Source organism: Condylura cristata, unplaced genomic scaffold (genome assembly GCF_000260355.1).
Source record: "Condylura cristata isolate star-nosed mole 26May11 unplaced genomic scaffold, ConCri1.0 scaffold00028, whole genome shotgun sequence".
Lineage (NCBI taxonomy): Eukaryota > Metazoa > Chordata > Mammalia > Eulipotyphla > Talpidae > Condylura > Condylura cristata.
Window position 1 is genome coordinate 17,804,499 of NW_004567129.1, and position 15,845 is coordinate 17,820,343.

The 15,845-nt window shown below is 53.3% G+C and overlaps 1 protein-coding gene across 3 annotated transcripts; it reads right to left on the reverse strand.

Moving 5' to 3' along the window:
* Positions 1 to 4,487: 4,487 nt before the first annotated feature.
* On the reverse strand, positions 4,488 to 15,438 carry LOC101618470 (carboxylesterase 4A). Of its 3 annotated transcripts, XM_004690231.2 has the most exons (14): positions 15,381 to 15,438; positions 13,809 to 14,010; positions 10,595 to 10,736; positions 10,394 to 10,527; positions 10,028 to 10,181; positions 8,976 to 9,080; positions 8,795 to 8,899; positions 8,617 to 8,655; positions 7,992 to 8,132; positions 7,446 to 7,523; positions 6,727 to 6,880; positions 5,980 to 6,108; positions 5,703 to 5,775; positions 4,488 to 4,681 (listed from the first exon to the last, which is right to left on the reverse strand). In XM_004690231.2, the coding sequence occupies exons 1-14, from the start codon at positions 15,436 to 15,438 to the stop codon at positions 4,516 to 4,518; spliced, it is 1,680 nt and encodes a 559-aa protein (XP_004690288.1). In that variant the 3' UTR covers positions 4,488 to 4,515. The 3 variants fall into 3 exon arrangements, with proteins under 3 accessions (XP_004690288.1, XP_012586144.1, XP_012586145.1); XM_012730690.1 differs by lacking the exons at positions 5,703 to 5,775; positions 5,980 to 6,108 and having other exon boundaries at positions 4,530 to 4,681; XM_012730691.1 differs by lacking the exons at positions 5,703 to 5,775; positions 5,980 to 6,108; positions 13,809 to 14,010; positions 15,381 to 15,438 and having other exon boundaries at positions 4,530 to 4,681; positions 10,028 to 10,182; positions 10,383 to 10,527; positions 10,595 to 10,716.
* Between the last annotated feature and the right edge of the window lie 407 nt (positions 15,439 to 15,845).

The window sequence follows — 15,845 nt, forward strand, 5'->3', positions numbered from 1 at the left end:
GAAGAGGCTCCGAGACTCTGTTAATCCATAGCCCCTTCAAAGCATCCCGCTGCTCTTAGCATCAGATGACATGGCTGGCTGGGGCCTACGTTAGTTCTGGGAGCTGAAGGCAGCCGTGAACTTGTTGGCATGGGCGGCAAAGACTGCTCATGGGGGACTTTGGGTGAGGTGGGGCCAAATAATAGCCCACCCTCTAGAGCCTTCTCTGAGACATGTGAGGTATGCGTGTTTGTGTAGGTGCGCAGAGGAGGCAGGGCGTGGAGGCTATATCCAGGAGTTCAGTCACACTGTAAACCAGTAAGTCATGCTCCACCAGCTCTCTGCCTGTCATATCTGGGCACTGTGGGAGGGAAGTGCTGATGCCCAGGAGAATGAACTCTGTATTCAGGCTGTTCTCCTGCTTTCACATTAGACTCCCAGCGGTCGTTAGGATGTGGTTGCATCCTGACTCTTTGAAAAATTATTATTTCCCCAGATGTACTGGCTATTATAGATGCATAGATCCCCAAGAAGCCAGGTGAGGTCAGGATTCTATCTGGCAGGAAGGATCAGGGAGGTCAATTGAGTATCAAAGATCACACAGCAAAAGGAATGGTTGTATTAAAGCTCATCAACAGCCTGTCCTAGCACTACAGAACCTCATGATTCAGGAATAGTGAATTGATAGTGGTGCCCACAGCAATGCTAAGAAGTGCCATAGCTTTAGAGCCTTGGGTCTGGGCTCTTTGGAAGGCCCTGAAGACTACTAGTCCTTCCCCCAGTCAGAAGGGCTGCTCCTTAGGCAGGAGACATGAATCAGCAGCAGGCGCCTCTGCCAGCTTTTGATGCATTTTCCTGCCACTGGTGCTAATTTCCTGAAAGGCTTTTGTTCCACCTTAAGGCTCTCCTTCATAAGGGTCCTTGCTCCTTCACTGTCAGAGACCCATTATAATCACCCAGTGACTCCTAGCAAGGGTTACCAGCGTGATCCTCCACACAGCCTGTGGCCGAAAGGGCTGGAGGTAGATGGGAGTGCTGGGTCACAGCTGGAGTAGTGTTTGACCACAGAGATTGTTCCCAGGGCAGAGATGATGGCAACCAGGTCCAGAGAGGAGAGTAACTTATCTAAGGACATACACAGACAAATAGGCCCAGGCAGGAACACACAGCTCCCAAAATCTGCCTAAAAGAGATATGCCGAACTCTGCTTTGTGAAGTCTTCTCATTTTAGCCTCAATTTTCAGGATTTAAGTGGGCTTCCCTCCCAGGACAAATAGGCCCAAACCCAAGCACTTGTGGCCATACAGTTGCTGTTACCGTTTTTAAAGATTTATTTATTTATGCATACAGAGCTGGGGTACAGGCCAGAGGTCAGGTTTTTCATTCCTTTTGAGAAGCAATCACCTCCTCCTCGTAGAAAGTCTACCCTAATAGGGTCTGAGCGAGACTCCAGAGCATACAGTGGCCCCCAGCCCTTCTCATCCGAGACCAGGCCTGAGTGTGTGTGTGTGTGGTGGGGGGTGAACAGAGGGAAGGGACAGAGAAAGCCACCTGAGCCCTGTGCCTCTGTGTCCAGGTCAGGGCCTTAGCACCCCTAACCCAGTCCCTTGTGGCGCTGATGGGGAAACAAGAAACATTGCACAGCGGGTCTCTAACCAGCATCCTTTGCAGGCCTTCCTTCTGAGCTCTCCCCTGCTGCTTTTCCCTTCTAGAAACTTCAGCCTTATCCAGGGTGTATCCTGGGCATAGATCCAGGGCTTTACTACAGGGTATCAGGCTTGGGCTGGAAGGGGCTCACCTGAGGAAGGGGGAGCCCTAAATGCTGGCACCTGTGCCCCACTGCTCCCTCTTCCAGCCCCTTTTCCTGTTCCTGATGTCTCCTTCCTGGACCTCAGAGCTTTAATCAGCTTGGGATCCCAGCCAAGTCCCTGGAACTTCTACCCAGGCAGCCTGTGGGTTCCTGGAGGGCAGGGCAGAACTTAGGTCCCCAGAAGCCTACAGGTGTGAGTCAGGTTGTGCAGGGCAGCAGCTCGGGGAGGAAGTCCTTTAAGCACCTGTGTCCTGCACCCAGCATCCACCCTCCCATCTACCTCCCCGCACCAAAGGCGTGGTTGAGGACTTCTAATGCCAGGCCCTGCCTGCCAGGGCCACAGTGGGGTCCTGCTGTGAGTTCCTGCCAGCACAGGCCTCCACATGTGAAAGTCCCAAAGCCAGGAGGCCTGTGAGACTAGGGGAGTGCATGGGAAGAGCGTGCTTCTGCCCCGAAGTGCCCGAGTTTTCTGCCTGAGATTGGGGGTGCTCAGTAATGTGGGTTGCTGCCCCCCTGCAGCTGACTGATGGCCAGCATGGAGGGGTCATGAGTCTAGGAACCCGAACAGGGTAGGACCCTCCTACCCCACTCAGCTCACTCTTACTACCCAAAGGCGGGGTGAGTTTCAGCTCTCTGCCTCCTGGTGTCTGCTGGGGCTCTGGGCCTGTGCCAGACGGCTGGATCCATCACAGCAGTTGGCTGTAGGCCGGACGTGGTGTCCCTTGGGCTCCCGGGCAGCCGCCGCCGTCAGCCAGGCAAGGAAAGCTGGGCAGGCCAGGCAGCGGCTGAGCTGCGGGGCTGTGCTGTGGTCAGCTCCGCTGTGGAGGGGCCCGGCGCTCCTGCCGCACTAATTGGCCCTTCCCGGGGTGCCTTGGCTGGTAATTGCTGCTTCAGAGGCAGCGGGGCTGGTGGGGGACTTGTTAGAGGAGAGGAAGGGGTGCGTTTGCCTGGCAGGGAGTCAGGTTCAGACTCAGTTAGCCACAGGGAGCATTCCCCTGTTCTCTCACTAGTGGTGGCTTTGGTGGCAGGGGGAGGAGGAGCCGCAGAAATGTCTTAGCGTTTTCACCAAGATCCAATCAGGTTTGAAAACTGATTCCTCTCAATGGGGTCTGGCAGGGGATTTAGGAAAGATGCAGGGTGGCCTGGCCTCAGCTTAGGCAGGAAGGTAGGGTGGAGATCCTGGGTAGGTAACCCTCCCCATCACTCACCCGCAGTGCCACTGGAAGGGGGCCCGAGGGTTTTCTTGAGAGTTCTGGGCAACTCTCGCCCCATCACATCCTGACTGAGCCCCGTCTCCTGCTCAGCCAGGCTCCCTCTAATTTGGGAGAAGATAGCCTGCAGGCTGGTATCTGTTTGGAGAAAGCTCCTATCCCAGGCCTGTGTGAGAACCCAAGGAAGCTGGACCAGCCTGGGATTAGGACCTGGACCTTACAGGAGGACCCTTGTAAGGACTGGGGTGAACCCAGCCCAACATGCTCAACATCTGCTGAGCTCTACAGAGGTTGCCTGGACCACCTTCCAGGTGAAAGCTATGTTGTGTGTGTATATATTTATTTATTTATGCATCTAAGAGCTGGGGTGTAAGCCAGAGGTACAGGGGTTTGGGGTGGGTGACAGGATTCACCAGCCATGGAGTAGAGAGAGCAGACCAGGTCGATTGAGTCACTACTGAGGGGAGCAGCAGGGCTGTGCTTCAGCTCCCCCGCTGGGGATCAGACTCCTGCTGCAGTGGCTGTGGTAGCTTCACAGTGCTGAGATTTAACCCCTTGTGCCACCAGGGAGGCCCTACGTTGTGTATATTTTACTACACAAAAAAACATGAAACAAAAGACCTGTGGGACAAGCTGGGGTATGTCCAGGTTGGATTGCAAGAGAGACCAGAGGGTGAAGAATCTGGATGCGCCACCAAGACTTTATCACTGGACAAGTGAGCACAGAGTGTGGATATCCTGAGGGGTGTGCATGAGCTAAAGAAGAATCAAAAGGGTTCTGCAGCTCAGGTAAGGTGGCCTCAGCTACCTTGACTGAGTGTAACCCAGCAGGCCCGACCAGGGGCAGGCGGCGAGCGACGCTTCCTCCAAGGGCTCAAATCAAGATGTTATCCGCGTTTCCAACCATTTTACACATAGTAAAATTCAGGACAAGTCAACATGGTTTTATTGTGTACCATCCCCGTGTCCAGGCTTTGGAGGGGCCACTGGAGAGATGGGGAATGGGGGGAAGAGCCTAAGCTACCAAAGCTTTTCTCTTCTTCTAACAAAGAAGCTGCCCAAGACCTCAGGCCAGTGCGAGGTGCCATGAGGTTGGGCAGAAGGTAAGTAAAGGCTCGCCTGAGTGTGGTGATAGGGGCAGTGACCATCTGGACTTCCCAGATGTGGCTTCGCCTCGAAGAGCAGGAAGATTTGGAGAAGAGAAAGAAGGGTTTACTGAGGCGGGGAACTAGGCACTGTGTGGCAGTGATAAGGCTGGACCTGACGTGATGAGGTCAGTGAGATAGGCAGGTACTGTGGGTTGACACAGAGCCCCCAAACAACAGGCTAAGTCTCTGGGTTTGACCTGGAGTCAACAGGGAGTCTCTACAGGTCCTAGATTACAACAGGCTAAGTCTCTGGGTTTGACCTGACTCCAGGTCCTAGATTTGGGAGGTCGAGGTGTGTCCAGGACTAGTGGCCCCAAGACCTGGGCGGTAGGACAATCCCTTGGGCTCTCTCCTGTAGAACTCTCTCTCAGAAGTTCTGCTTTTCACACCCTCTGTGCTGGTGCAGCCTCGTCCAAAAGGCCATCTTCTCCTCCTTGAGTTTCATGCCCACCCTCACAGCATAGTCCAGCTGCAGGTACTTCTCGTGCTCATTGTAGCGTGGCCAATGGGGCAGCTTCCCATCATTGGGGTTTCTGCCCAAGAGGAGGGAAGAGATATTATTTGTGCTCAATGACACCCTGTTTCCTTTTACCCTTTCCCTGTGGAAATCAGGGCCCATGGGCTTTATAGATGTGATATTTCAACAGAGCTTTAAGAAAGAATAGGAAAATGGCCCTCCCTGGTGATGCAACGGGTTAGGACGCAGCACTTTAAGCTGGCCGCAGCCACTCAGGGCAAGTTCGATCCCCGACCCTGGAGGTGACCCACATGGCGCGGCAGACCTCTCCTGCCCCGCCCGCTGCTCCCCTCAGAAGTGTACTTCGTCAGTCGGCCTGTTCTGCTCCCTGCTCTGTCTCTGGTGAATCCTCTCACCGCTTCTAAACCTCTGGCCTGTACCCCAGTTCTGTATGCATACATAAATCTTTAAAAAAAAAAAAGAAGAAGAAGCAGGAGATATCCTTCCAGGAAGGAAGTATGTGTTCAGGGTAGGAGGTAGGAAACACTAGAGCTTTTGGAGCATTACTGTAGGGCCAGGTTAAAACGGGACATATGAATAGAATAAAAATGAGATAACACAGATTCATGTGTCAGGCTCCAGGGTTGGGACTCTATCCTGGGGTAAAAGGGAAACCATATAGAATTTTAAAGGAGGTGGTAACTTTGTCAGATGATATTTCAGAACTCCTTGAGTGTCAGAAGGTGGATGGATAGAAAGAAAAAACTGCAGAGGGAAGAACAGTCATGGGGTCACTGAAGCCAGCTCAGATGTGACCTCTACCAGGAAGCCACCCCTCCCCAACCCCCAGCTCGGTCAAATACTTCCTCTATGCTCTTAAGGTGCCTACTCCCAGTACAGCTCTCATTATGCCACCCTGTAATCTAACGCTTTGCCTAAGTGTGAACAAGCCCCTGGATGACGGGTGTCATAGCTCTGATGTCCTACAACTCCAGATCCCAGTATTGGCTTGGTACAGAAGACAGCACTAGCAATGACTGCCGGTGTCCAGTGCTGGTCAGAAAGGTTGCCCAGATGTGTTGAGGGGCCAGACTCACCCTGTGCGGGCAAAATTGGCCCAGTATCTCATCATCTGGATGCTCAGGGCTCTCTCCTCCACTGTGGAGTGGCCTGGAGACAGAATGGAATATGTATTTGGAAAAGCGCAGAGAGTGCTGACACCCCTCCTTGTGCCTGTTCCTCCCATGGGGGGGCTTTGATTTGGGAGAGAATTCCCGATTAAGACCGGTACTGTGGTCAGCCGATGGAGGGGTGGGTCCAAGCATAAAGGTAGAGAGACTAGATCCATGAGGTTGTCTGGTGGGGCTTCAGCACCTTTGAGGAAGGGAGTCCCGAAGATGTAGTGGATCTCATCACCGTGGTCTGCCCCCTCAGTTCGGGGCTTGATGATGGCAGTGGGAGCGTGGTGCTCAAACTCATAGAGGTAGACAGGGAAGCCAGCATCTAGGAATAGCAAAACTGAGGCTGGCTGCAGAAGTTGCTGGCTGACTCCTCAGCCCCCACCCTGCCGCCTCCCATTCGTCCCACCCACCTCCCGCAAGCAGGCTTCAGGATCCACTTCAGGGAGTGGATCTTAGTGGCCTAGTTAGCCATGCGACCTGGAGCCTGTCACTCAAGCTCTGAGATGCAGTTCCTCATCTGCAGCCTGGGGGTGCTATAATTTAATCCCCAGGACTGCGGCCAGGACCAGGGAAGCCTTTTTCCTCTTCTGAACCCCTCTCTCAGCTTGGCATTGACAGTTCTTGAGCATTTACCATCTTTGACCTCTTACCCTCATGTTCTCCAAGCCCCAGTCAGCCAGGGAAACATTCTTCAAGGTACCCCTCAGCCAGGAAGGCTTCCCTGACCATCCTAGGCTGTCTTCCTTGTTCTTACTTAGGCTCTGCCCCCCCCACCCCTCACCCCAGGAATAGCTTCTCTCCTTGTAGCTGGAAGAATGCTGCCTCCTCACGCCTCTTGGAACCCTTCATCAGCCCAGAGGGACAGAGAGGATGAGTGAGCTGTTGGTAAGCACATAAGCACATGAGTGATCAGGTGTGGCCTCTTGGGGACCCCACGTACTGCGGTGGCAGCGAGCAGCCTGTATCGTGGCATACACAAAGGTAGCGTCTGCAGCCAGGTCCAGCAAGTGGTTTCGTAACATCTTCCAGTCGTGGTCATCAGTCTCACCCAGGTACTCCTCCATCACCAGTGGTAACTGCTCCTTGGTGATATTCTGGGTGGGGAAGCCACACCCACCCTTCTTTAATTCCCAGGATTGTGGCAAGAACCAGGGAAGCCTGTTCCCTCTTCTGAACTCTTCCTGAGGGCCTGGGTGCTCCCAGGGACTTGTCTGCCAGAGGGAGGAGGGAATGGGAGCTTCCTGGGAAGGTTTCCCTCTTTGCTGATTCCTACCCCTGCTTTTTTTTTTCTTTACGGTTCTCCTTGGTGGTTACAGGGTGCTGGCTGTCATAGGGTAACTGTTACTGATGTTTTTTACCACTGTGCGCGCAGAACGCATTCTAAATATTTCCATAGATGACCGTACTCTTTTTTGCTTTAAAAGATTTGTTTTATTTATGTATAGAGAACTGGGGTACAGACCAGAGGTGCAGGCCTACCCCTGCATTTTTGCTGCACAAGTATCACCTGCCATGTCCTTCAGGATGCTGGGAGTGGGGACCTACCCACCAGCAGCCATCTGATTCCATGGCAAGCCCCAGACCACCCCCACCCCTCAAAAGAAAAGTCTATCCTGGCTGGGAGCCTTTTGTGAAAAGCATGACAGGTGGGCCCCTTACCAACAGGGTGCGGATACGCCAGAGTATCTTGGAGATGGCTTCTTTTCTCATGGGTTGGTTTAGTGGGAACTTCAGAATCTGTCCACAAGACAGGCACCCAGTGTGGACCCCAACATGGTGAGTTCTCAGATAGAGCACACACTCCAGGAAGGGCCATGACCTTTCCCCACCCTCCTGCCCCCACATGTCTATCATGAGCACCTAGTTTAGAGCTGGAGTGGGGCTGGAAGGACCTCTCCTTAGCAGGGGCACTTACTGTGGTGAGGAGCAAGGGAGAGTCCCAGGATTTGCAGCTGCTCGTAGGCAGGAATGGACATGATCATTCATACAAACTAAGATCTGAAGATTGGGGCCCCCAGCCCTCCAAGCAGCCACATTTCTTCCCCCCTCGCTTTATTCCTGCCCAGCTCTTACTGCCCAGGGACTACAGGAGGCCCCAAGCACTTAGGCATCCCCGTGAGGCCACTGGGGTCTGATCTGGTACCTGGCATTACCTAAGAGGCATCCTTTGTAACCCGCTGTGGTGCGTACCCTCTATTTACTTACATAAGGCAAGACCCAGTTGAGCTCCAGGTTGTTGACACCCAAAAGGTAGGGCACAGGTGCAATATGCCCCTGGGTCAGGAGCACCCCAGGGTTGTCTGGGAACACCACACCATCCACCACAGGGCTCATGAACCACACAATCTATAAGACAAGGGTATCTGCGGGCAGTCCCTCGATACCCTCCCAGGTTACCTACAGTCTAGGGTGCCCAGCTCGGCAGGTCCCACGCCATAGACTGCTCTGACTTGGGAAAAAGCTGGGGCTCAGTGGCCCCTTGAGCAGCAAATGCAAGACCAGGCTACTCAGACTTGGGGTGCTCCCCCTAGGTATCCACATAGCTCACTTTCTCCCCTCTTGAGTATTTTTGCCAAATGTTAACTTCTCAGGGAAGCTGTCTCTTTGAAATTCTGCTTCTCCCAACAACACGCACCACCTCCGCCGCCTCCGCCACCACTACTAAACAACCTGCTGCCTAAGGAAGTGAATGAGTAGATCCTAGTGTTCAATGTTTCCACAGAAACATCAGCCTCACGAGGGAAGGGATCTTGGTCAAAACAGTTCACTGAGTGCCTGCACACAGTAGGGTTAAACAAGATACTAGCAGTATAGAATGGGGCCTACTCACCTCCTGAGGATCATTCTGGGAATTGAAGTGGAAGAATCTCTGTGGTGGAGAGGAAGGAACTAGAGTTAAAGAGAGTTTCCCCAGTGTGCTCCTGGGACAGAGTTCCTGGGGCAGGAGGGCACCAAGTCAGAGGGTGGCTTGCAGGCAATCAGGTGAGGGAGCGTGGACTTCCACCTACCATCTTCCTAGACACATGCATCGTCTTGGCCACTGGTAGCGCCCTCAGGCATTCTACCAGAATCTGAGTGCTGTTCTGCTTGCAGCCTGCCAGGTGGGCAATTTTCTACAAAGAGAAGAGGAGCTGGCTTGATGCTCTCCTCCTGCTCTGTGCTGAGCCCTGGGGAAGAGGGGTCACCTACCTTGGCCACCTTTAGTGGGTCAGGATTGATGAAATTTCCGAGTACTGCGGTGCCACTCTGGGAAATGGCCCGATGGAAGAGGCCCCGGGCTAGGGGTGACACCATCTGCAGGGATGGGGAGCATAGAACCCATGAGATGCACAACTGGGGATCATTCGGGCATTTCGGGGGTACCTGTCTGGCCACTGCAGAGAAGACAGGCAGCTGAGAGGGAGTCAGGGGTCCTAGGTTGGGGTTCTAGACCTAGAGCTGATGCCTGCCTTCCTCAGGCATCCTGGTTGTAGGATGGACCCCACAGGTGATCTGAGATGGTGGTAAGGGTTCTGCTGGTGTAGGAAAGAGCCTTCCTCTGCTGCTACTTTCACACCCAGACTGAGCCACCTCTCCGAATTCACATCTGGCTGTGGCACTTTCCTGCTTAAAATTTCTCCCTACCCTCCATTGCATCTTGGATAAAGTAGCCTGACCTCTCTGGGCCGCACCTTCATCTGTAGAATGGGCAAAACTTCTCTTTTTGGATTGTTGGGGGGAACTAAATGAATGAATACACGTAAGGGACGTAGAAGCACATCTGACACGCAGGAAGTGCTTACGTGTTCGAATAGTGTCACTGTGATGTGGTTCCTGCTCACTTTCCAGGCCCACGCCCCTCGCAGGGTACCTGACTTCACACCCACGCCCAGGTACAGCGGGTGAGCTGTTCATGACTCCTGGGCCTCATGTGGCTCCAGCCTTGCCCAGAAGGCAGATGGTTGGCCTCCATTCAGGGGTGGTGGGGCTGGGTGGGTGGGGGAGTGAGGAAGTGGGAGGCGCTGGATAATCTTTGTGGCCCATCACAGACTGACTGGGTCTCCCTAGTGTCAGTATCCCTGTTGCTGCCGTGGATTTCTCGGCAGTGTTAGCCTTGAATGCTGCTACCCCCTTGGCATGGTCGCCATCTTGCTAGCAGGGGTGTGGGCAGGGTGTTGGGACTGCAGCATTTTCCTGTGCAGTCATTCTGCCTACCTCTAGGCACTTGTGGGAGCAGACCGACCTCTGCGGGGTGAACTCACCAGTCCCGAGATGCACATGGCCCCAGAGGACTGGCCGAACAGGGTCACACTGCCTGGGTCTCCCCCAAAGGCTGCGATGTTCTCCTGCACCCAGCGCAGAGCTTCCACCTGGTCCAGCAGCGCCCAGTTTCCGCGGGCCTGACTATCTCCCGTGCTGGCCATATGGGACTCATTATTAGGGTCCCAAGCCCCCAGGCTTGAGTGTACCTGCTCACCCTCTCCAGTCCCTCAGAGACCAGGTCTAGCAACCGCCTCCCCACCTCAGGTGGGCCCCGCCCCGCCACTTCCCGCTGGCCCTCCTCTCTCCACTTCAAACCTGCTTCTGCCCCCCCCGCCCCCCCCCCCGTGGGGGAGAGCCCGGTGCACCTCAGGAATCCCAGGATGCCGAGTCTGTGCTGCAGCACCACAACCACCACTTTCTCACGGGCCGCCAACTCGGAGCCGTCGTACGTGGAAGCGGAGCCCACGAGGAAGGCACCTCCGGGGAACCAGACCATCACCTGGGCGAGGGAGGGCGGCTGAGCAGGGCCTGAGGGGCCTGGCTCGAGCTGGGCAGGCGGCACTCACCGGTAGCAGAGGGTCCACGCGGGCGCGCGCCGGCGCGTGCACGTTCAGATACAGGCAGTCCTCCCTGAAGCGCAGCCACTGGTACCGTCTCCCCGTGTTGAAGTACATGGAGGCGAGCTGCCCCCAGGACTCCTGGAGGCACCTGTGGGCAGGATGGGAGTTGGGGCCCAGCTGGATGTGGCTGGGGGACCTGTCTGAGGAGAATGGCTATAGACCCGGTTCCACAGTGGAAGAGAACCAAAGCAAAGTGCAGCCAGCCCTGTGCGTGTGTCTGTGCAGCCTCACATGAGTTCCATAAGGGGGGGGGGCGCCGGGGTGGCCTCAAGGTCACTCCTGCCTGTGCCTTGTCCCATGCGGCTGCCTGGGAAGAGGTACCCTGCACCCATTGGAGACCCTGTTGGTGGCCAGTAACCCAGGTGCCCTGGGCCCTCCGAGTCTTTCATGGCCTCCCGTCCCCTCCGCCTCTGATCCGCTGCGCAGACGGCTGCTGCACAGGCTGGTCCCGGGCTGCAGTCGGGCTGCAGTCGTGGAGGCCACCACAGCGCCCTCCACCCCCCTCTCAGGACTTGCCCAGCCTCTTCCCCTCCCCTCCAGCTCCTCCTCCTCACTCAGGCCAGAGATTGATAGAAAACACACTGTGGCCGGCTCCCTCCCTCCCTTAAAGCCTTCCTCGGGGCCTCCCCACCCCTAAGATGAAGCTCAGCTTCACCCACACTGACGCAGCTTCTCCGGTCTGTGTAGTCACCTCCTGCCCTGGTACCTTTATGTACACCTTTGCCTCCCACCTCCAAGCCCTGGGCTCTGCCCTCTCTGCCAAAAGCCTTCTCCTCTGCCTGGCAAAACTCATAGCTCCCTCTGCTGGGCACTTTGCCTATGCTTCCCCAAAGCTCTATCCAGCCCGACCACACTACTGGTTTGGGGGAATTTCCATGAGCTGTTTCGCTCCCCAAGGGACCTGATACTCCCCACGGGCTGCGGTGGAGATAGATTTGTGAAGTCTGGCACCCAGCTCAGTGCCTTACACCGTGTGGTTATCTGATGCACTTACAAAGCTTGCTTGGACTCAGGTCACCTTACCTGTTCTTGCTGTTCCAGCCCTGGGGATGGCTGCTCTCTGTACTCTTCTGACTGGCCCATTTGAGAGGCCGGCTGCCGGGGACCCTGCCTGCCCCTGCTCCTTTCTCATCTTGTCCAGCCTGTCTTCAGCATCACTGTGTGTGCGTGCTTGTGTACCTCTCTCCTGCCGCCCAGCCCCAGAGCATCGCCAGCTCTCCCTCTCCTCCTTCCCAGCTCCCAGCAGCACCTCAGCATATGTTAGTCCAAACCTATCCTCTGTCACCCACTTTTTCAGCAACTTCTCTCTTCTTCCCTGAAGGGCAGACTCTTTAATAGGTTGTCTTTGTCTCCACTCCCACCAGCCTGTCCCACGTCGCCAGGAGACAGTGTATTTCTGTCTCTACATAGAGTGTCTTCCTGGCTTCTTGGTAGCAGCTCATGTTGCTGTTAGGATGCTGTAGGGTCACTCATGACCTCCATCTTGCTAGTTCTCCATCATTGCCTTACTTCCCTGCTAGCACTCTATGTGGTTGACCAGTCTCATTGACCAGCTTTCCAGAGGACCCCATTTTTCTGCCCCCTCACTGCTGGTGCCTCCCCTTCTCTCAGGGTCTGAGTGTAGGAATGCCGAGGACACAAACCTTGGTTCTCTTTTTATTGCAACTGGTCTCTTTCCCCAGTTGCTTTTCAGCCAGGCCGGGGACTTCATGTCTTAGACATACTGTAGGCCAGTTGGCCTCAGCCCCCTTCATCCAAACCACCTACCCACATCTCCACGGGGACCTCTCTCAGACACCACACTTAACATGACCTGAAGTGAACTCTTTGTTTTGCCCAGACCTGCTCTTGCCCTAGTCTTCCCCATTTCAGTAAGTAGTACCCCCATTCTCTTTGCTGCTCCGGCCCCAAACTAGTCATTATCCTTGATTACTCTTCTTCCCTCATGGCTCACTTCCAGCGCTCCAGAAAGTTCTGTCAATTTTACTTTCCAAATAACTTGGAGTCTGTTCACCCCTACCACCTCTGCTGTAACTACCCTGGTGGGAGGCGCTATCTCTGTAACAACTTCCCCTCCACTTTCTCACCCCGTTAACACCACTCCACAGTCTGCTCTGTGCCATCCCCATTTCTTACACCCACCACTCTGTTGTTCCAGACAGTCATTGTCTGATAGCTCATGGCTGGTGTTCCAACAGCTGACACCCAGACTTCTATGTGGTGGACACCCAATGCTTAACAACTTCTGATCCTTGGGGTTCCAACAGTGACCATCTCAGATGGGGTACACCTGACTTGGGTTCCAAATAGCAGTCACAGAATGCACAGAGTGCCTGGGCTTCCCGCAGTGATGGCCGTTGTTCTAGCAAGTAACACGCTCATGTTCCAGGAACAGTTTTCATGTTCTAACAACAGACAGCCTGTTCATAACTACTGGACACCAGGGTAATGGTTGTAGTTTTTATATGAACAGACACCCAGGTTTTTACAGTAGACATTTTTCTCAACCCAGTGGCTTTATCTAACATGCTGGACATTGTTACAGAATGTTCTGGACAGTCTGTATTACTTAATGGTCTGAGTAAACAATAAATATACTTGTTCTGGGTGCACTGCCAAGCCTAGGGCTTGAAAGGGCCAATTGCCCCAACATGTTCATGAGACTCATCAGTGCTCGAAGCAGGCTAGAGATGACAGCAAGACCCGAGGACATTAAACTCGGGTGAGCCTGTGCCCTCCCCATCGGGGCACTCCTGCAGGGAAGGCCAGTGGTGCTGTGTGGGCTTGTTTCGCTCAAGCCTCCAGAGAGTGAGGAGATCTCAGGGTTCACTCTGTGTGTGTGTGAGCACTGCTCCTCACATACTTTTTGGGAAAACCCATCTTCCCAGCAGGACCTGGGGGTATAATGGCCGCTGCTGCTTTGCTTGGAACCCTCTGTGGGTGCAGCCCAAAACAATGTTATCAGTGCCTTACTCACCACCCAGAGCAATTATTGTAGGTTTGGAATTGTATAGATTTGGAAACTGAGGCCCAGAATGGGCCCCAGGCCTGCCTGTATTCCCACAATGCACTCTTTTCACGCGAGTTGTCCCAACGGGGGCCCAGAAACAGGCACAGGTCCAATACCCTCCTCACTCTCCTCTGATATTCCGACTCTTACGCAGGGGCGTGGGTGGTGGCATGTCTGATTCCTTTCCAGGGCTCTGGGGCCTCCGGGGCGGTGAATCTGTGGGTCCCCACAGGAGGTTTGGAGAAGGGTACTCCCAGGAACACATTGATGCTTGTCTTTGCCACATACATCTGCTTCCCTCGGAGGGGCCCATATTTGGTGACCACTAGAGGCTCTTTGGTGTGCAGGTCACCTAGGGAAAGAGGAGAAAACTCACCCCGGCCACTGAAGAGACCCTGGCCCATCTACCACGGGCACCAGCAGCAGCTCAAAGCGTGGGGCTGCATGCCCTTCACCCCTCTCAGAGCTGCCCTGGAGGGTCTCAGCCCCCCACTCTGCTAGCCAGAGGCAAGATTTAAGCATTATACAGACCGTATACCATCATTTAGTGGTCACAAAATGATAATTAAAACAGGAGATACAACTTCTACCTGATTAATTAAAAAATGATGGCACCCAGTTTTGGCAGATACAGTGAAAAGGACATTCACATACACTGTTGGTGGAGGATAAATTGATACAATACCTTGGGAAAATAACTTGACAAAATGTGTGAGTCAAAATATTCACATGCTTTGTCTCAGTAATCCCACTTCAGTTTCTTCCCTTATGCAAATAGTCAGAAACAATTTAAGGAGCTTAATGAACAGGATCATATGTAGCAAAGCAAATACTGGAATCATTATTTTTATCTGGAGGCAAAGTAAACATATCTGTAAAGTCAAGTTATAAACTGCTTATGAAATTTTAAGTGAAAACAATCAGAGAATAAAATCATGGACCCTCCCTGGTGGCGCATCAGGTTAAAGCATAGCACTAAGAAGTGAGCTGTAGCCACCATGGCATAAGTTCGATTCCCAGCCAGGGAGCTGACCCACACGGCTCGGCAGACCTCTCCTTTCTGCTCACTGCTCCCCTCAGCAGTGTATTTCAGCCAATCTGCCTGTTCTGCTCTGATGAATCCTCTTATACCCGGCAACTCTGACCTATACCCCAGGTCTTGCATGTATAAGTAAATAAATCTTTAAAAAGAAATATACACACTCATACCAAGGCTCTGTACAAACAGGCAATAAAAAGACTAAAGGGAAATGTAACAATGTTTCCCTCAGATTACAATCACTTGTAACAAGCGAAACTGTAGAGGCCAGAGTAGTGTTTTAAGGTATTGACTGGGAAGGGAATGTGGGATGCTAGAAATGTCCTAGATCTTGATCTGGTTGGGGGTTATATAACATGTATATTATGTATCTCATGTATATACTAATATACATGAATGTACTAATAGAGACTAGTTTATATAATATTAATTGAATAAACACTTATATGTAAAATCATAAATTATAAAGCTACATAAATTACGATTTTTTAAATAATTAAATAAAATTTAAAATATCAATATAAATTCTAGGCTTCTAGCTGGAGGGTGAATTAGGGACTCAAAACATCCCCCCCACCTGCCCAGTTTGTCTACACTCCTGTCCCACTGCCCCCAGGAAAGGTTGAACTAATTAAGGGCCTGTCCATCATGCCTGCCACCCTCAGGAAATGCTGGGGGTTTACCCAGGGCAGTCTGCACCGTCAGGCAGAGGATGAGGCTCAGACACAGACTCCAACTCATGCTCCAGCTGGCCAGCTCCTGCGACGGGCCGTGGTGATGTCCAGACTGCAGATGGCAGATGGTAGTTAGCAGTCCCACTTTTATCTTCCTCCAGTCCCTGTTGGCATGGGCTGGGGTGGAAGAAAATATCTCTGGCTATCGACCAGCCCACAGCCTCATTTCTGCCTTGGGGCTATAGGTCATACAGGATGGTCTTGATTCTTCAGTAAATTGACCAGCCTGCGATCTTTGGCCAGTTTTTTCATCTATACTATGAGCTCAAAGTTGAGCTAGTGTAGGTCAGGCTCTAAGTGCATAATAGTTGCTAAGTTGGAGCAGAAGGACTGGGCATTTGACCCTTCCGCCCCCAGCTTTCCCCTCAGGCCTTCCTACTTCCCCCTGCTCTTCCATAGGCGCTTCCCAACCTC